The 21543-nt window shown below is 44.6% G+C and overlaps 1 protein-coding gene across 5 annotated transcripts in view; it reads right to left on the minus strand.

The window, feature by feature from the left end:
- Window positions 1-21543, minus strand: part of wdr7 (WD repeat domain 7) — a 67899-nt gene that overhangs the window by 27514 nt on the left and 18842 nt on the right. For 3 of the 5 annotated variants that reach the window (XM_088011200.1, XM_088011199.1, XM_088011201.1), the window contains 4 exons: window positions 20400-20497; window positions 14577-14695; window positions 13883-14006; window positions 7530-7643 (listed from right to left, as the gene is read on the minus strand). In XM_088011200.1, coding sequence (XP_087867326.1) covers window positions 7530-7643; window positions 13883-14006; window positions 14577-14695; window positions 20400-20497 — 455 coding nt within the window. Of the gene's footprint in view, window positions 1-7529; window positions 7644-13882; window positions 14007-14576; window positions 14696-18938; window positions 19032-20399; window positions 20498-21543 lie in introns of all 5 variants that reach the window. The other 2 variants (XM_088011202.1, XM_088011203.1) reach the window with 1 other exon arrangement.

Genomic DNA, 21543 nt, shown 5'->3' on the forward strand with positions numbered 1-21543 from the left:
GAAGCATCCCAGGTGGAATGAAATCCAAGATGGATTCCAGTTAGGTGAGTAAAAGCATCCGCCTGGGCAGACGCACAGCGAGCCGCTGCTCAGGCTGAGGTCCGATCAGCGCAGGACGAAGGCCAGCGCCGAACGAAGGCCAGCACCGGACGAAGGCCAGCGCAGGACAAAGGCCAGCGCAGGACGAAGGCCAGCGCAGGACGAAGGCCAGCGCAGGACGAAGGCCAGCGCAGGACGAAGGCCAGCGCAGGACGAAGGCCAGCGCATATTGAAGGCCAGCGCAGGACGAAGACCAGCGCAGGTCGAAGGCCAGCGCAGGACGAAGGCCAGCGCAGGACGAAGGCCAGCGCAAGATGAAGGCCAGCAGCGCATGTTGAAGGCCAGCGCAGGTCGAAGGCCAGCGCCGGTCGAAGACCAGCGCAGGTCGAAGGTTAGCGTAGGACAAAGGCCAGCGCAGGACGAAGGCCAGCGCAGGACGAAGGCCAGCGCAGGTCGAAGGCCAGCGCAGGACGAAGGCCAGCGCAGGACGAAGGCCAGCGCAGGTCGAAGGCCAGCGCAGGTCGAAGGCCAGCGCATGTTGAAGGCCAGCGCAGGACGAAGGCCAGCGCAGGACGAAGGCCAGCGCAGGTCGAAGGCCAGCGCATGTTGAAGGCCAGCTCAGGACGAAGGCCAGCGCAGGACGAAGGCCTGCACTGGCCTCCAGGAGTTTCATACATTATTTTTCCCTTTTTTTTGCTCATTTTTCAGACGTGCTCCCTGCCCACATATTTCCATACCGCTGCTCTTCATAATGAGATTGCTAAAAGCCAGCTGTCATTTGGAAGACGGCCCAGCAGCTGATAAATGGATTACATGTGGCATCCCCTGGCCAGACCGGGCCAGCAGATAACAGAATTACAGATGGACTCCCAGCCAGAATCCCTAAAAAGTTCAGATTTACAGAGAAAGTGAAGAATGAAGACACCAAAGACTGCAGGGCTTCTGACCAACTGATTCACAAAGCAAACGGCCCTAATGAGGCCGCGGAGCGAATTTACGATGTTCAGATACAGATAAAGATGGAGAGATGCCAGAACAGGATCAGTAGCTGCATTTCCAAACACCGTGAAATTTCACAAAATGGGATTATGAACAGAATTTTGCTTAATGGAAACATGGAAATTGTGAAAAAACTTGTTTTGCGCTAGCATGAGGCGAATTTTCCTCCACAACAAAATTAATGTTTCTCAGAACTGCAGTGGAAATTTTATTTCCATGTTTTGTGACTAATTTTCCTGTTAGCATTTTGCAAAATTTGTGTATTTTGCACAACTAAAAACACTTTTTTACATTCTATGACTAAATTTGTGTTTTGCCACACTTTTCAGATCACACGAGTCGTATGATCAAAACCCGGATGTTACTACTGACAGAAGAGACAAAGAAGACAGGAAGTGATTGGAGGACGACGGTGCTGCATGTTTTTCAACAACTTCTTGTGTGAAGAAACTTTTTTTTCATATATGATTTTAACACAATTGCAAAATTGTCTTTTTCTACAAAGTCCTTTGGGGAACTGATCCTGATTCAGGCGGCTGATGCAGATTTAAAAACAAACGTTTCACTGATGCAACATGAAGTATTCACCAGGTCTTTGCTCTGATTTTAATTTCTAAAAGGAGACGAGAAAATCTAACTAAAATACAAAGATTTAGTTAAATAAACCCGTCAAAATAGAGTAATAATGAGAATCGTCTTCTCATTTCACTAAAATATTGTGTGTTTAGTTTCTGTTTTCACGTAGCAGGTAAAAATAAAAAGCTGAATAGTGTTTCTGTGTTTCTGTGTTCCTGTTGTTCTGGGTCAAAGGCATTTTGGCCCTGATGCCGAATCGTTTTGTCTAAGATGAACTTTAGTCTGAAGTTTTCCAGCGGAGCTTCGGCGGCCGGTTTGGTTTCCTCCGGTCCGAACCTGCAGCCGCTCTGCTCCGCGGAGCCACTGATTGATTTTTGAAGCCAATCGATCGGCTTCCTTCGCAACCAGCAGATCTATTATAATGACATTGCATCTAAATCCTATTTGTGGGCCAACCTACTCCAAAACATAACCCAATAAAGCACAGAGGAGGACGGAGGAGCGCCCCTCCGCGCTCGCCTCCGCTCGGCTGAATCTTCATAAAAACGAGAAATGGAGCTGGATAAAAAGGAATTCTGGCAGAAATGACATTATCCATGAAGGAAGGAATGAATTAGAGGAAAGACGGAGCGCCGTAATGCAGCAACCTGTGGAGCCCGACCGGCCGGACGGACAAATTAAGGACACGTCATGAAAACAACTGAAATGTCACTCAGCAGATAAAACTGTGACCTTTAAGACAAAGATCCGATAAAATGAATAATTTACATCAACATTGTTTTAAAGAGCACTTTGTATTTCAGTTTGTTTTCTCTATGGCTTTTGTTCTGATCGGATGCAGAAACCAAGATGTTCTCAGAAACGTCTCCAAGACGAAACGAAGAGAAATGAGAGAAAATACAGAAAACTGTAGAAATCAGCAAGAAGAAAAGACAAACGGAGACGAGTTGAGATTAAATTAAAACTCATAAAATCCTCAGATCAAATATGACGGGTCATAAAAACACAGCAGGAGTCGAACCCAGTCTGACCAGTGGAGCGTCGAGATGCCGACCCGTCATTTCTCCAAGTCCAGCCTCAAGTCCTCAGGTGAAGGAAAAAGACGAGTTTAGTTTCTGGGAGAAAGAAAGTCGAGTCCAAAGTCTTTAAAGGGAAAATCCAACCAAATCCAAGTCTGGAGAAACCAAGACCCGGATCTTTGGCAGGAAAGTTCAAGTCTGAAACCCCTGAGGTGAAGCATCCAGGTTCATGTGTTCATGATTCATGTGTTCATGCTACATGTGTTCATGCTTCATGTGTTCATGGGTTCATGCTTCATGTGTTCATGGGTTCATGCTTCATGTGTTCATGCTTCATGTGTTCATGTGTTCATGTGTTCATGCTTCATGTGTTCATGGGTTCATGCTTCATGTGTTCATGTGTTCATGCTTCATGTGTTCATGTGTTCATGCTTCATGTGTTCATGGGTTCATGCTTCATGTGTTCAAGCTTCATGTGTTCATGTGTTCATGCTACATGTGTTCATGCTTCATGTGTTCAAGCTTCATGTGTTCATGCTACATGTGTTCATGCTTCATGTGTTCATGCTACATGTGTTCATGCTTCATGTGTTCATGCTTAATGTGTTCATGTGTCCATGCTTCATGTGTTCATGCTTCATGTGTTCATGCTACATGTGTTCATGCTACATGTGTTCATGCTTCATGTGTTCATGCTTCATGTGCCTGATGGTGAAGTCCAGGTCAGGTCTCAAGTCTTTGGGGTAAAAGTCCAACTCAAGTCCAAAGTCTCTAATGACTGAAAACATTTTCTCATCCAATCCAGGTTAAAAACCCAAACCTGCGCCGTTTGTCCCCAGATTAACTGTTATATAATAATAATAATGATTCTTGAATCCATCATTTTCATAAATAACTAAGAGACTCAGGACCCCAAGGTGAATAAACGTCTGAATTTCCTCCTGCCAACAGACGGTTGGATGTTTTCTGGGTCTGAGAAGTTTGGGTTGCTGCTTCACCCATGAAGCCCGACTTCACTGGGAGGTAAAGAGAGTGGAGGGCGATCAAACCGACAACCTTCCCTCTGCTCCCTCCTACAAAGGCAGCCCCAGCAGCTTCCCATCATGCTCTGCTTCCATTGGTAATCAATGGGCGACTGGTAAAACCCGATCACCAGGGACCGATGGAGGGGATCAATAGCAGCACAAAATGATGTGAGAAAGTGAAGAAGGAAAACGCTGCAGGAGGAGAGAGAACTCTGAGATGTTTGGTAAATGTGAATAAATATTCCAGCCGCTGCAGCCGAAGGGAAGCGCTCAGCGAGACGAAGGACGGCTGGCGGCGTCCGGGGGACGAACGCCGTCCTTACTGTAAATGTCAGGAGACTGAAAATCTGGGGAAATAATTGAAAACACAATTAAGTTGATAAAGAAAAAAGATTTGAGTCCTGAAACGGTGGCTGCCCTTCCAGCGGGCCGAGTCCAGCTGAAGGTTAAGTGTATTTTACCGTCTTAAGACACAGACAGAGCAGCTATCTGCGCCCAGCGTGAACGCCGGGCTTTAATTAGACCGCAGAAAGGGGGGGGGGGCTGTCCTCATCAGAACCACAACAGAACCTGAAGTCCAGAAGGACGAGAAAACAGACCAGCAGAAACTTTCATCTAAACTCTTTAATCTTCTTCATGCTTCATGTTTCACATCATGTTTGCTGGATGTTTGTGTTGGTTGATCAGCTGGTTCTGCTGGTTCTGCTGGTTCTGGTGGTGTTGAGGGCTGGTTAGTTGGAGCCAGTTATGTAGGTGATGGGTTGGTCAGTTTTGGTTACTTTGGTCTACTGGTTTAGTTTAGTTAGGCTGGTTGGTTACGAAGGATCTGATTGGCTGAGGTTTGCTGAGTTTGATTGATCGACTGGGTTTCATTGGTTGGTTTAGTTGAGCTGACTGGTTTGGTTTACTGGTTACTGGTTTATAGTTCTGGTCTCTTTGTGCTCATGTGGTGAAAACTATGAAGAATTAATTGTTTTTAACTCCAGATCAATAAAAGGTGAGGTCCTGCTAATACGGCAGCCATCTTTAATTGGTTTAACATGGTGTCACATAAACGGACACAGAAACAGGAAAAACAGAAGAAATTTGTGTAAATTTTTTCCTAAAGCTGCACAAAATCATCACTTGAGAGCGAAACCTAAGTTCAGAAATTACAATATAAAAATGAAAACATTTCATGAGAGAATCTGAAACTGTATCGATTTTTAGTATCAATCTGACTGACTTGGTATCAATAGTTTGGATCAATAGTATTTAAAGGAAACTGCTCTGCATGTTGGACTCTAGTTCCTCAGAGAAACATTCCTCTACATTATCAGTATTTGGAGAAGAGCTTCTTGCTGTAATGTAATAATTTTCCCATCCAGCAGCTGCGTCCCGTCCGGAACGCCGAGGAACAATCAGAGGCGCAGCTCCAACATTTATCTCCACATGAGCTCAATCTGTTCGGAGGAGAAATGTGATCTGACCCGGCCGACCCCCAGGCCGGGATTAGATTAGAACGGGAGCGTGGCGCTTCAGCTAACCAAATCTCAACCGGGCTAATGACACCGGGAGGTGAGGGCCTGCCTGACCTCTGACCTCAATCGCTGGGGAAGAGAGAGGAGAGATATGAAGGGACAAAGATGGCGGAGAAGAGGAAAAGACGGTAGAAGGAAATCCCAGCAGATTTTAGAGGCCAAAATAAAAATATGGTGGAAAAACGTGAGAGTTTCTCTGACGTCGATCCAGAACCAGAAGGAAACAAAAACGTCTGCCGGCTCAGTGGAAGTGGGTTTGTTTAGTGGGAAGGTGGCTGGGACCTTTGACCTTGGAGAGGCCGACCTCTCCGTCAGAGGACGGGACGATTCCCAGTTAGCAGAGCCGGGTTTCCCTCTGGTGGGAACCAGCAACACTTCAGCCAACAATTAGAGAGGAAATAATAAAAATAAACAGTTTTTATCTGGAAGAGACGCGTTTTAAAGCACGACTTGAAAATATGTGAATATTCAAACTGAATCACGTCCTGGAGGTGGATAAATCAGCATTAAAGTGTCAAAATGATGTTTTCCAGGCACAAAGTTCTGCAGCAGAACTAATTTCATCCAAACCCAGAGTTCTGGTAATTAGTGCCACCGAGCCGCTCGGATTTAGAAAAAGTGAAATTCATTTTCTGCCCCTATAAATGGGATGTTTCTCAGCAATAAGTCCTGCCCAGACCGTGTGTGTGTGTGTGTGTGTGTGAGCGTGTGTGTGTGTGTGTGTGTGCGTGTGTGTGTGTGTGTGTGAGCGTGATGTGGATCCTAATAACATCCCCTGACACAGTTAGAGACATAATTACAGCACACACACACACACACACACACACCGCCAGGTTCAGGTGTGTGTGTGTCTCTGAGGCTCTGCAGCTGTGGCACCGAGCAACAAATGTCATCACATCCTGAACTCTGTGTACGTCTGTGTGTGTGTGTGTGTCTCTGTGTGTGTGTGTGTGTGTGTGTGTGTGTGTGTGTGTGTGTGTGTGTGTGTGTGTCTGTCTGTGTCTCTGTGTCTGTGTGTGTGAGACAGGGAGACAACACATTGATGAGTCTATCGCCGTGGAAACAGCCTGAAGCCAGGTGATTGCACGGCTGTCGTCATGTCTGTCCTTTCGTCTTTGTGTCTTTGAAGGTTTCCCTCCTTTGTCTCGTCTTTAGAGACTTTTTCAAACCTGCAGACGCCTCAGGACGGCGAAACGCTGCAGATGATTTATCCTCATACCCAGTGAAGCACGGCGGTGGTGGGATGATGATCATACGGCTTCACACTGAAGCTAGTAAATATTCAGCAGTGTAACTGGACAAAGACGGACCCACATTTTCGGCTCCAGAGGTTTTGGTCACTCATTTTCCACAGCAGCATAAATCTGGTGACACGGTAAGTGTCCAGGGTAAAAAGTGAAAGTGGAGGCTGTGTGTGCAGAGAAGTGGAAGGTGTGTGTTTCCACCTGTGCTGCAGGTGTCGGCCGTTTCTCACCTCCCGACCGATAAACGGCTTTTAACACCATTCAGGTTCACTGGATTCAGCGCGGCACCGATGCAGAAACACCGCCTGCGTTGGCTTAAGCACAGAGTCAGCAGAGCAAAGCGGCCGAGTTCAAGCTGCCCAGAGGTGATAAACAAGATCTCTGGTTGCTGCGGCGCATCAGGACCACAAACACCAGCAGAGGGAAGATATGAACAGCTCAGCCCTTTGCTTTCAGTCTGTCCTCACATCTTCAAAGTGATTCAAAACGGGAGGACAGAAAAAGTTCAGGGTGATCAGAAAAACTGCTGAAACTGGATGAACTGATCAGTTTCATCCAAACTGATCAGTTTCATCCAAACTGATCAGTTGGTTTTAGACGCTTAGGCAGCTGCAAACATCCCAGATTACAGAATAAAACTTTCATTTTTAACTACAAAAGGACAAAAAGTCCATTAATAGTAATTATTTTAGTTTATATCAGACCACATGGATTAGTTAGGAGTTATTTTTAGTTCACATTGATTTAGTCTAGCTTAGCATAGTTGAGCTGATCTTGGATCAAATAGTGGAGGCGTTACATTAGCTTTAGCTGAGTGTAGGTTAGCTTAGCATATGCTAGCTGAATCAGTTTGGTTGAATTCATCCAAAGTATTATTTATCTTAGTTTAGGTTGTAATTGTAGTTTAATTTAGCTCAGTGTTGTTCAGTTTGGTTTAGCTCAATTTAGCTTAGCATACTTTAGTTTCAGATAACATTTGTTATGTTTGATGACCTCCACAGTGAAATGTGACGTTTTAATAGTTTGAGAGCAGATAAGTGACCTCTGCCTGACCTTTACATTGTATGTAAACCAGGTTCTTGTGTTTTAACCTGATTGTTGTCGTACCTGCTGTGATGTCGTCGTCGGTCACGTCCATCTCCTCCTCTGGAGCCTTGGTTTCCACTGGCTGAGCCTCCGGAGGGGGCGGGGCTTGAGGCGGGGTCTCTGTTGCTGTTCCAGCTGCGGGAAACGAGCCGAAAGCCTTTGGTTAGGACATGAAAGCAGCAGGTGTTGCTGCAGGCAGCAGGGCGGCAGCACTGCTGGTGTGAGAGGAAAACCTCATCAGCTGGCCTCATTAAGAGGCTAACTGCTCTGGCTAAGCAGCTAATAAAGGTTTATTGGGCCTCCGGTTACCCAGAGAATAAATGACAGAATTATCTTCGTATTGCCAATTAAGAGCGGATTTTAATTAGCAGCTGAAGCTAATGAATGATAACGCTCTAATAAACGGAGCGGCTAAAGGTAACAGAGTCAACACCACTCTAATCTGTGGGGAAACACACACACACACACACACACACACACACACACACACACACACACACACACACACACACACACACACACACACACACACACACTCTGATAGATGAGTGCAAACACTCCACTGGACACACTGATGTGTGTTTCCTGCAGAAATTTAACAAAGCAAAGAGAAAAAAAGACATCAGTAACTAAAACATCACAAACAATTTCATACGGCTTCATTAGACCAATAAAACACGTCTAATTACAGAGTGTGTAATTACACTGATAAATCCTGGTTAACACAGAGCTTCATGTTCCAATTAACCTGCTGAGACTCTGCAGACAGCTCAGTAACGACTTCACACACACACACACGCACACACACACACGCACACACACACACACACACACACACACACACACACTCTCTCTCTCTCTCTCTCTGACAGAAGACCAATACGCCGCCTGATTGCTGATTATTCGTCTGGAACATTAAAGTGATAAAAACTTAATTGGACTTAATTAAAACGTAACGGATGCCAGGCTGGGACTGAGCAGAAGGAAAACTGTTTCCACCGGGGAAACTCAGCAGAAAGGTCCGATTCTAACGACGCTCTAATTAACCGGGCAGAACAAGAACATGGCCAGATATTCAGGCTGTTTTCACACTGATGGTCCGCTGGACTCGGTTCCATCTGGGATCAAACATTGTTTCATTTCCTGCTGAGTCAAACCAAACAATCTGAAAACCTGTTCCCCTCCTGGCCTGTGGGGGCGCTGCACCAAGAACCGCTGAAGGAAACGACATGAAAAAGACACTGAGCGTAACTTCCTTCTTCGCCAAATGGAAACAGAAATGAAGGCTTCAGATTTTTAGTCAAAAAAACTGGAGCCATTTCTCCCGCCAGCGCTAGGCTAGCACGTCTGTCTTGGTTGCGTTTACCCAGAATGCTTTGCACTGTAGTCCACTTCCTGACGAGAGTTCGCATTCACACTGCCAAAATGAACTAGAGTTGGATTAAGTGGATTAAACAGGGCTGGTGGGATTAGGTTTATTTTAAACAGCCATGTTTATTATTTTTACGTTAAAAACATGGACTGTAATGTTTGGGGACTTAGACGCTGGTATTTTTTATATTTTTACAGTTTTCTTTGAAAAACATTTTACAGAGAAACTGCAGGAGAGAATTAAATTAAGCAGTGGTATTTTAATAATTAAATTAATTACTGTTTTTATTAATTTCAGTTAATGTCTCAGTTTTTGTTATTTTTACTTATAATTTTCCCAGAAGCCTTTGCTCCGTAAGGTAACAGAATCACCTGCAGTCAGACTTTCATGTTTTGTTTTTTCTCCTTTTTTGTTCCAAATGATTTATTTTTCATTTCACAGAGACTGTGAAATGAAAAGGATGTGGAAGCGGAGCGATCCGTGGGCCGCTGCGCTTTAACAACATCAAGAAGGGAATGTTTTAAACAGCAGACAGGAGGAGGAGGTCCAGGAGGTTAACAAGGCATGCTGGGAGCAATGTGTCATGGCTGACATGACAAGCTTGACCTTGGAGCACGCCATCACGCCCCCACCCTCCCACTTATCCTGCACCCCTCCTCCACCTCCCCCCGTTTCACACTGATGAAACGACGCTGCAGCTCCGCCTGAAAAGCTGCAGATCAAACCTCCAGTTAGCCGAAAACAAACCATTCCCACCAGCAGACGGGAACAAACCCAGGATTACTAGAGAACGACTGAAAGAAACCAGAAGATTCTGTTTTACACAACAAAAAAATTAACTTTTAAATCACCAAGAGTGGTGGTGAACTGAAGCATGGTGGCGGCAGCATCATGCTGTGGGGACAGAGATAAGTCCAGGACAATCCTGGAAGAAAACCTCTTAAAGACTGGAGATGATGAAGTTGGTATGAGAAAACGAAGTGGAGGAAAAACTGTAAAATGTTCATTTATCAACACAGTTTTTATTTATGAAGCTAAAAATGATGTAAAAAAACAAAAGCATGTTGTAGCATTTGCTCACATCGTTAGAAATGTTTTCAGTTTCAGTTGGTTTTGAGTTAATTCTCCCTGAAATGGTTCTGGATTCTGATTAGCTGTTTATTTTACTGAGTAGCCGCTAGCTTTGCTTTGATTAGCCGCTAGCTTTACTTTGACTAGCCGCTAGCTTTACTTTGATTAGCCGCTAGCTTTACTTTGATTAGCCGCTAGCTTTACTTTGACTAGCCGCTAGCTTTGCTTTGATTAGCCGCTAGCTTTGCTTTGACTAGCCGCTAGCTTTGCTTTGATTAGCCGCTAGCTTTACTTTGACTAGCCGCTAGCTTTGCTTTGATTAGCCGCTAGCTTTACTTTGACTAGCCGCTAGCTTTACTTTGATTAGCAGCTAGCTTTACTTAGATTAGCAGCTAGCTTTACTTAGATTAGCCGCTAGCTTTACTTTGAGTAGCAGCTAGCTTTACTTTGATTAGCCGCTAGCTTTACTTTGAGTAGCCACTAGCTTTTCTCAGACTAGTTACTAGCTTTGACTCTTCTGGTTCTGATTAGTGGTTAGCTTAACTCGTAGTTGCTGTTACAATGAGTCTGATTAGCCTTTAGCTTAACCCAAATTAGTTGCTAGCTTTTTTCTGATTAGCTGTTTATTTCACTGATTAGCCATACGTTTTATTTGATTAGCTAATCAGAGTTAAGCTATCAGTCTGATTAGCGTTTAGTTTGACATGGAAAATGTTTAACCCAAACTCCAGACTGTCCATCCCTGAATTATTCCCACTCTGTGATCTTCTGGAAGCGTCAGAGGAAACGCCGCCGAGTCGAGGCAGCAGCAGCTTCTCTGTCAGACAACAAGCAGAGCCCGGCTGACCTTTCAGCTCTCCTGGAGGCGTTTAAAGGGACAGAACACAAAGGCGGACGGGTCGGTAGGAACCGGCCCGCTAGCGGCGCCTGCAACATGGCGGCTGTGTCTAATTAGCCGCAGCAGGCTGGAAGCACGCGGAGGCGGCTAATCGAACAGAACCGCTGCTGAGCGTAACCTGGAAGGCAGATGCTCCAGAAAACAATACAGCAGCAGAGGAGGCGTCCAAGCTGCGGGGTCAAAGGTCACTCACACAGGAAGACATAGACGGACACCCAGAGACCCTCACATTCATGTCCATCCTGTAAACAAAGCCCACGCATGTTGGCCCCCAGGAGGCAGCAGGCCGCTGAGGACGGATCTGGATCAAACTGACCGAGAAAAACTTTGATCAGCCAGAAACCACTTCCTGTTCCTGCAGCTGCTGCAGCGCCACCTGGGCTCAGTGGAGAAACGAAGGAACTGCAACCAGGAGGCGTAAAAGAACTACGACTAGAGGAACTAGAACTAAATGAACTAGAACTAAATGAACTAGAACTACATAAACTAGAACTACATGAACTAGAACTAGAACTAAATGAACTAGAACTACATGAACTAGAACTAGAACTAAATGAACTAGAACTACATGAACTAGAACTAGAACTACATGAACTAGAACTAAATGAACTAGAACTAAATGAACTAGAACTAAATGAACTAGAACTAGAACCAAATGAACTAGAACTAAATGAACTAGAACTAGAACCAAATGAACTAGAACCAAATGAACTAGAACTAGAACTAAATGAAGTAGAGGAACTAGAACTAAAACAGATAGAAGTTTGGTCTGAAAAAATTGTCTTTTTCTTTCTGTATGTAAACTTTTGGTTTCAACTATAAAGGATTCATTCATTCATTCATTCATTCATGTTTAATTCTATAGAACTGGGTCAACTGGACCCATTTATCATACAGAAACAAACCAAATTTAACTGAATGGACAAAACATTTTCTAAAACCTCCTGACCAGAACCAGACCCAGAACCAGGCCCAGACCTAGACCCAGACCCAGAACCAGAACCAGAACCAGAACCAGACTGCTGCAGTGGTTCTGTTCCCCTCCAGTAGCTCTGAATTCTTCGGGACCCTCCATATCCCTCCAGAACCCTCCGGACCCTCCATATCCCTCCAGAACCCTCCAGACCCTCCATATCCCTCCAGAACCCTCCGGACCCTCCATATCCCTCCGGACCACTCCAGAACCCTCAGAACCCTCCGGACCACTCCAGAACCCTCCTGACCCTCCAGAACCCTCCGGACCCTCCAGAACCCTGCTGGGATTTTTCCGGGTCTCCACCAGCAGCCGGAGTCGTCTTACGGCCCGGCCTGCTCCGGGGATCAGATTCGGTGACCCTTTGACCTCTCTCTATCTCCATCTCCCTCCCTCCCCCGCCTGCGGTCCTGCTGCGGTAACACAACACTGACCGGTGCCCGTTGCTATGGCAACAGCTCCCCCGAGAGACTCCCAGCATCCTCTGCAACCACGGCTCCTGCGCTCAGACGCATGCAGCATTTCAGGAGGAGGTTTCTAGTAAAGCAAGGTGCAGATTCACCTTTCTTCCCATCAGCAGGTCTAACTATAGCCAGCGGAGCGACGCCAGGGAGCAGAGCGACGCCCGCTTCCTGCACCGCAGCGGCCAATCAGGAGCAGGGAGGCAGCGACATCATCAGAAACAAACCAGAAACACGAGACAAGCAGCAGAAATAAAACTGTATGATGGCGACGGCTTCGCCTTTATACTCCTGTCCACCACGACTTTAAAATGTTGTTTTATGTCTGATTGATTCATAGAAACCAAATAAAGCTTCATGTGAGGAAGGTCAGAACCTGGACGGGTCAGAACCAGAACATTAAACCTTCATCAGGGTTTGACACGTCCACTAAAAACCACTGGAGGATACAGATTCATACGTCACATTCAGCTGTCACAGAGCCCTGTCCTTCTGAGACAGTTTGAAAAAATAAATGAAAAGTTAAAGAAGAAAGTCACAGAACATCTAGCTAAAAGGACTTTTATTTTGAAAACCAAGGAAGGAAAGAAACCAAAACCAAGATGGAGGACAGGAGAGCAGATGGTGAAGTGGATCGAAAAACCAATGATTGATTGATGGATGGATGGATGGATGATGGATGGATGGATGGAAGATGGATGGATGGATGGATGGATGGATGATGGATGGATGAATGATGGATGGATGGATGGATGGATGGATGGATGGATGGATGGATGGAAGATGGATGGATGGATGATGGATGGATGAATGATGGATGGATGGATGGATGGATGGATGGATGGATGGATGGATGGATGGATGGATGGATGGATGGATGGATGGATGGATGGATGGATGATAGATGAATGGATGATGGATGGATGGATGATGGATGGATGGATGAATGGATGATGAATGAATGATGGATGGATGAATGATGGATGGATGGATGGATGGATGGATGGATGAATGGATGATGGATGGATGGATGATGGATGGATGATAGATGAATGGATGATGGATGGATGGATGATGGATGGATGGATGAATGGATGGATGGATGGATGAATGGATGATGGATGGATGGATGATGGATGGATGGATGAATGGATGGATGGATGGATGGATGATGAATGAATGATGGATGGATGAATGATGGATGGATGGATGGATGGATGGATGGATGGATGGATGAATGGATGATGGATGGATGAATGATGGATGGATGGATGGATGGATGGATGATGGATGGATGGATGATGGATGGATGGATGATGGATGGATGGATGGATGGATGGATGATGGATGGATGGATGATGGATGGATGGATGATGGATGGATATAAAAACATAAACCATCTGTGTTCCCTCCCCCAGCTCCGTTCTGATTGGTCGGCCGTTACGACATCACCAGGCCCCTCCCATCGTCGGTCCATAAGAACTCTGCCTAAACATGTGACCAGCATCAACCTGCAGGAACCGGCTCGGCCCGGTCAGCGACTCCAGAACCCGTCGGCCTGTAAAACCTCCGTCCTCCTAAAGTCGGGGTGGGACTTACGGGAGCTGACCGTGTCCACGTACTGGGGCAGGTACGGAGCCCAGGCATCGATGGTGTCCTTCCGCCCGGACTGTCCGATCCGCCTCAGCTCGGCCAGGAGGAGAGCCTGCGCCGCTTCCCGGACCTAAACAAATGAAACGGGTCAGAACAATATTCACTCATCCATGCAAAGAATGGATGTGAAGAAACCAGATAAATGGTATTTTACATAGAAGCAACCTTTCCTCACATCGTCCTCTAAGTTCAGATGAAGCTCTGCCATGTTGGACTCGCTCTTCCTCATGGTCACTAGTGAACTTTATTGCAGTAAGAGATCGCAGGCAGCTTGTCTGCCACGTTTCCATTATCTATCTCATACGGGTCGATGCCAGCAGCCATGTTGTTGATTTTCTGGCACACTGGTCCAGAGTGTCACTCTGTCTTTTTGTTGATCTTAAAGTTCATCCATGCTTTGCCTACCAAGATGGCGGCGGATCATGTTCAGTTCAGACTTGTGGGAACTATATACTGATCTCTTAACCAAAGTATTCCAGAGTCAAAACCTAAATCTGGACCAAACTGACAATCGTCCCAAACAGAACACCAAATCTTTAACAGACTGACTGAATAAGACCTGAATCGATGGTCTAGTCAAAGCCCAGACTTCCTGGTTCAGGAAGCCATGCAGAAACAGCTCTCTCAGATCTCTGCGTACCTCCAGACATCGGTCCTGCCATCTTCTCGCCAGCATCTCCAGCAGAGGCGGTCTGTACTTGTCCAGGCCCAGGAGGTCCGGCAGCATCACGCAGTGCATGGCGGCCAGCTGGCTCCAGCCTGCACACAAAGGCGCCAAAGATCAGCGAAATCCACCCGACCCGGTCTCCATCGCGCCGGTCCGTCACTGCTGCCACATGAAAACGCCGCTTTGCCGTCGATTAGCAGCGACAGATCCCTCATGAAACGGTTTAGATCAACGTTTCTCAAACTTCTTCAAGCTCAGGATCATTTAACCCAGTTAGCAAAAACTCAGGTCACCAAAGTCAGAATCAGCTGGTCTGTAACAACCAGCCAATATTCGTCTCTAACGCATAAACACGTCTACTCAGGGCAGTTTAGTTATTTACAGATTCAGAAACGATGGATTACCAATGATGTCAATCAAAAAGGACGTTGTTCTTTACTACCACATGTTGGTAGTTTCAGTTTTAGATGCACAATAAAAGAAAACAGACTTGAGTTGAGAGCCTCTTCTGCACCATTAAATATGAAATTATCCACCAATTCCAATCAGTTATATTTAATTAAGTTAATCATTGTAATTAAATAAAGCTAATTAAATAGGTGTTGGTGTGTGAGCAGAGCATTGCAAGCTAACAAAGTTGTAAAAAAAGAACAGTTCTCACCGAGACTCAAAAGAATCAAATCAATGATGAACGATTCATTAAACTCTCAGCAGGTCTGACTTAGTTTCCTCTGAGTCCATAAGTAGTCCTGGCGTTGTCTTCTTTACATGAGAGACCCGGTTTTAAGCCATTTATCTATTATTATTAATAAACACAATCCTTTGCTAACGGTATGTGTCGCACTTTGCGCTAATTCATGGTAAACTAATACCACTAGGGGGCGCCAGTCTGAGAAACACTGGTTTAGAGTTTTGATATAACAGCAGTGACGTTTTCTCTCTCTCACACACACACACACACACACACACACACACACACACACACACACACACACACACACACACACACACACACACACACACACACACACACACACACACACTCCTATGGTCTTCACATGACTTCAGTGAAACACGTCATCTGCCGCCTTGGTTAGACCAAACTCATGATTTCTGCTCACCACAGTGTCTGATGGCGGTAAAACGGCTCAACAACAACAGATACATCAGCGTGAAGGAAACAACACACCAAACTTTGGTTCAAACAAATGAATTCAAATTTACAGATGTGGAAAAACGAGAAAACCTGGAAGGTTTTCTGAAGACACAGATGTGGCCCAGTTAACGGACGAAAGAAAACATTTAAAAATGTCTCCGTGTCGCCTCACATCTGGCTGCGTCGTCTGAGACAAAAACATTCATATTTTAGACCAAAATATGCACCAAGCTTTCCACCTGGAACAAACTCAAACACCCGCCGATGCGTTCACCTGGCCACATATATCAGCTCAATATATGGTTTCCACGACGTGTGAGGGATGGAGGGAAGATGGCTGTAAGCTGGAAAGAAATTTCAGGGAAAATTTCTTTGCCAGTTTCCATCTTTAAACTTACCTTTTCCAACGAGATAAACAGAGAAAACTAGAAATATTAGAACAGCTCCGAGAAAAATCAGGGCCAAAAATGCCACAACCCAACATATTTACAGTTTATGTGTAAAACAAAACAATCTAACTTTAATAAACTTAATAACTTAAACACTTTATTAATAAAATAAAGACGCAAAGCTATAAGCTAAAAATCCTTTAATTTATTTCTTCTGTCCATTGTGAAATAATTTTAACTGAAAAACAATAATTCATCTACATTTGAATGCATACTGTCTATATTACTAATGTATCATAAATCATTGAAACATAAAATAATTTCATATGCATATTTAACATCATTTTATTAGCGATATCTATAAATTTTATTTATTGAACTTTTTGTTCATTGAATCGTGGCACTTTTGACTCTTAACACAGAGATTGACTGATTTATTCTCTATTTAATTCCAAAGATAAAATATAAAATACGGTGGAATTTTCAGATATATTTTCATTTTTTCCACATCAAACTTTAAGAAATTTAGCTTAAAAAATAACAATGAGTAAATCCAGCTTTAAATTGAAAGAAGCAACAATTATAACGTTATTTTATTTTAAGATTTAAACTCTGAAAAAATGAATCAGTCAATCGATTCCTAAATAATCTGTTTCACTGTCCTGCAGAAACTTACATGTTGAAAAAATGTTTTTAAATCTGAAACTTTTCTTCCACTTCAAGCAGAAAAAGTGACTAAAACTCAGGAAGATACCAACTAATTTTATCTAAAAGTCCAAATGGGGAAAACAACTGAGATTAATGAACTTCTAGATATTATCATCAATATTAGATATTTCCTAATATATCCGACTTTTTTATATTAGACAAAAAGTAAGTTATTAGAATATCCCAAAAACAAGTCAGAATGTTGTTTTTATTAAATAGTTGCAACATGAGTCCAACATTTTCTCTAATTCATCCCAACAAGTTAAAGTTTTTGTTTCTGCAGGGCAGCGGCTGTTTTCTGGTCGTTATGATGCTGCAGTCGATGTTAAAAGCTTCAGAAAACTGTTTTAGGTACAAGCAGAGAATGAGTCTGTGTGCATGCTTGCTGTTCCCATCATCGGTAAATATTCTGACAAACTCTGCTTTTGCCACGTTAGCTGGAAATTAAAGTTCACGGAGCTTTGAAAAGGCACTTCACGGCCCCATAGGCAAACAGCAAGCTTTAAGAAACGAGCACATCCTGTGGGAGCACTGGGAAGAAAAGGATGAGTTTGACATCAGGTTAAAGTGTTTGCACCACAGTTCATTTAGAGTCAAACCTGAAAAAATTAAATGAAACATCAGTTATCATTCAGCCTTTCACCAGTTTCAAACAAGATACAGTCTCAGATGAGCTGCTGGTGAAAATGGCGGCGCTGCTGAGCCCTTTACTTTACATTTTAGGCTCAGATTGTTGCAGTTCTAATGGAGACCCATTCCCCTCTTCTAGCTAAAGACATGACTGAAATAGCAAGCATACAAACAGCACAGAGAGACTGAAACATCAGGACTGAAAGGAAAAACAAGGAGGGACTCCACAACACTGCAAACCAGAAGACAAACAGAGCAGAAGGTCAGGACAGCAGCAGTCAGTGCGCTCTCAGACCGTCGGTCAGCTCTACATGCGTTTCTACCTGGAAGGTCAAACTGTTGGCCGACGACATTCTGCTCGTTTCCAAATGCAGAAAAACCCGAGGAACAGGTCCACAACACGCAGATTTAAACTATTTTCATTTGATCAGACAGAAATAAACTTTTCCTAGGATTCTGCTACATTTCCAGTGTAGTTCTTCAACTGTGCAAAAGTCTTGGGTCATGAGTATAGTTGGGTAGTAACTAATTACATTTACTTAATTACACTTACTTGAGTATTTTTTTTACTTTTAGGAGTATTTTTACTTTTTACTCTTACTTGAGTAAAATTTCAAACTGCAATGGAAACACACTTTTTCACAACCAGATGTTACCATGACGACAGGAAGCGGTAGGACGATGACGGCATGACTTTTAATGACTTGTTACTTTAACAAACTTATTCACGTGATTTTAATTTAATTTCTTATTTAATGGAAACAAAGCAAAAGTACATATAATTTTCTTTACATTGGTGTTATATAAACAAATTTCTGCACTCATTTGTAATGGAAACAGTAAATTATGGGTCTGCCGATTTTGACAATTGTTTAGACATTTATCTATTCAATAACATTATTTAGTGTTGGTTCTAAGTAGATTATCCTGCATGATGTTATAAATGGAAGAGTAAAGAATTCATCCTTTAGATTTTAATGCTGACTGGTTAAACGTTAAAATATATTAGCATCTTTTAACAAAAGGATGAAAGACTCAAGACTTTTGCACAATACTTTATGCTTCATAAATCCAAACAGGTCTGATTCAGAAAGTCACATGAATTTCCCTGAAGCATTTTGAAGCATCTGAGTTTAAAACTGCAGCGTGGCTGATCTGAGAGCGAACTGAGACCGACATGAAGACATTTCCAATCCAAAACAAGGACAAAGACTGGAGCTATAGACCTGAGGTGAACAGCAGACACTGTGGGGAACCAGACTGATGCAAGGAAGGAGAAACAAGGTGGGCAGATTGGAAAGGAACAGAGAAGAAGAGCGAGGAGGCGAAGGACGCATGAAGCACAGAGAGGAAACCAACGGAGGAGAGGCAGAGGGAATGGAGGCTCTCTGCAGAAAGCATGGACACGGCTGCAAACTTTCCCTAAGCGGCACCCGTCACATCAGTCTGTACCTTCGTTGACTGAGGGGATGTTATGAGAGCCAGGGGCCCCCTGAGGGTGGCCCCCAGGGGCCCCTGGAGCCCCAGCAGTGGCAGCGCTGGCAGCTTGGAAAGGAAGAGAGGGAGAGAAAATAGTCGAGAAGAAAAGAAAAAGGTTAGAAATGACAGAAAAGCTGCCAGAGGAGGAAGGAAGTCAGGAAAACAAAACAGGAAGTGAATTAAATCCACATTCAGACAGACAGGAAGTAGAGGAAGCTATTAGCTTCGATTAGCAATTAGCTTCAGTTAGCAATGTAACCCAACATTTGCTGCTTTTACCAGAGTCCAGCTCTTGGCTAGCTTTTATTAAAAACCTGCTAATCATAATCAATATTTACAGTGTAAAGGTAAAACTAAACACTTCACTCACTGAAAACTAGTTATTAGTTTTTAAACAAACCACCTTCTACTAACCTGCAACCAAAACAAGATGGTCTCTTAGGTTACAAAACTCTGTAAAATGTCTATTTGTTCACATGTTGGTCTAAAAACATGAATAAAAGGGGAAAAAATCACTTTCGTTGTTCAGACTGATCCAGACGGTGGCATCATGTTTTAGCTCAGATAACTGGACTCTCTGGTTAAAGGTTTTGGTTCTGATCTGTGCAGGAAACCAGGAGCTAAAGTGCAGAAAATCTCCCCATTGTTCCCACTGAGGAAAAGCAGGATGGACTGGGACTGTGTGTGTTCCTGCTGCAGCACATCAGAGGGGCCTCCTGGCTCCATTTCCATGTGAAAGGAGCCGCAGCGCGGGGTACCAGGAGGACTGGGCCGGGCCGGGCCGGGCCTCAATAGGCGCGTGGTATGAATAAGTCCACACGCTTGTCATGCTTGGCCTCAATTAAGGCGGGACAATAGCAGGGAAGCCCCGCCTCCAGGGTGTGTGTGTGTGTGTGTGTGTGTGTGTGTGTAGTGGGCAGATGGTGGCAGCTGGTTAAATCCTCCCCTACAGGGAGGCGCAGCAGCTTCACCTTCCTGCTTCATCTGCAGCCACAACGTTTCGTTTAATCGGCCGAAATGAATTAAAAACGTTTCATTTGTCTGAATAAACGGCCTAAACAAAGCCCAGGACAGGGGCAGCGAAGACAAGGCTGTGCGGGTTAGATATGAGCAGTTAGTATCCAACCTGGTTCACTTTCATCCCTTCACACATTCATTTCACCACCATGAACAGACAGCCTGGTGCCTACAGACTCATCACTCGTCCACCTCGTCTCACTTTGGGTCAGTTCTGATCCAGTTGGACCAGATTTTAAATACTTAAGTTGGCTGGTTGGTTGGGTTAAGGTGGGCCAGATTTGGCCCTCGGACCTCGAACCCGACACGTTTCTGCGGGGTTAACCGCCGGTGGGCTGCATTATAAGCCCCACCCGCCCCCTGGCCTGGCAGGGCCTCAGGGGCGGCCGCAGCAAGCGCCCCTCCTTTTGTAGTTACCTTGTTTGATCTGGGCCTGTAGCGCCGGGTTGGAGGGCTGCGGGGGGGCGGCGGGCGTCCTCCGAGGAGACTCCGGGGTTCCTCCTGGTCTGGGGGGCCTGGGGGGGCAACAAAGAGGAGCCATCAAATATTAACGAGGCGGGGGGGCAGAGACAGGAAAACAAGACCATCCACAGCAAACAGCGGGAGGGAGGTCTCACTCTGACTCATTCTGCTCTCCTCAAGCCACCACTGTGCGCTTCAGGTGTGTGTGTGTGTGTGTGTGTGTGTGTGTGTGTGTGTGTGTGTGTGTGTGTGTGTGTTGGGCTCCAGTCTATTGAATTTTGGGTGCAGTCCTCCCTGAACAGACTGGAGGCGCCGAACTTTCACAGAGACACACAAACACTTCCAATACAACGATCGATGAGACGGTCGATGCCGGTTGCTAGGCGACAGATCACTCCAGCGAGAGGAGGAGGAAGAATAGCACAAACTTCAGAGACGGGACAGAAACAACGGTCTGGGACGGACCCCCAAAGGTTAAAGGTCACACCGTCACTCCAACTCACACACCACACGTCCGGTTATAATCTACAGGTCCTTTGACTAGGCCGTTCTAACCCAGGATGAATCTGCTTTGATCTAGACCACTGGTGTACAACCTGTGGCTCCCGGGCCGCTAGTGGCTCTTTGGACCTTCCACACCGGGTCAGTTAACGTTTTTAAACACAGCTGGGAAAATAACAAATGCAAGTTTGAACAGTTTCCACAGAATAACTGCACTGGATAAAAGGACCAGTAACGTTTATTTTAACTATTTTTATTTTTCATTAGTTGGAAAACTTCCCAAAATTTTCCAACCTAAAGATTAGAATTTCTGTGTCCTCTTTTTTACAAATGTCTAATGTTTTTCTTCACATAAAAACCTTTTAAAACATAAATAAAAACGTTGGGTATTTAAAAGTAACTTTTATTTTAGTGGATGTTTTTCCAAACATTTGGTTAAAGGGAAACGTGACATCAGCAGCTTTTAGTGAGTCTTATTTAGCTGGATGAAAGGCAAAAATGACCACTTTGAGTCATAAAATCCCAATAAGAAGCAGATTTTGGCTGAAATGAGGAAAGTTTAAGTGCTATGAATCCGTCCTTCAGGCCTGGCCGGCTC

The sequence above is a fragment of the Poecilia mexicana genome, unplaced genomic scaffold (assembly GCF_051168715.1).
Source record: "Poecilia mexicana isolate PSO_F unplaced genomic scaffold, ASM5116871v1 scaffold_12, whole genome shotgun sequence".
NCBI classification, from domain to species: Eukaryota; Metazoa; Chordata; class Actinopteri; order Cyprinodontiformes; family Poeciliidae; genus Poecilia; species Poecilia mexicana.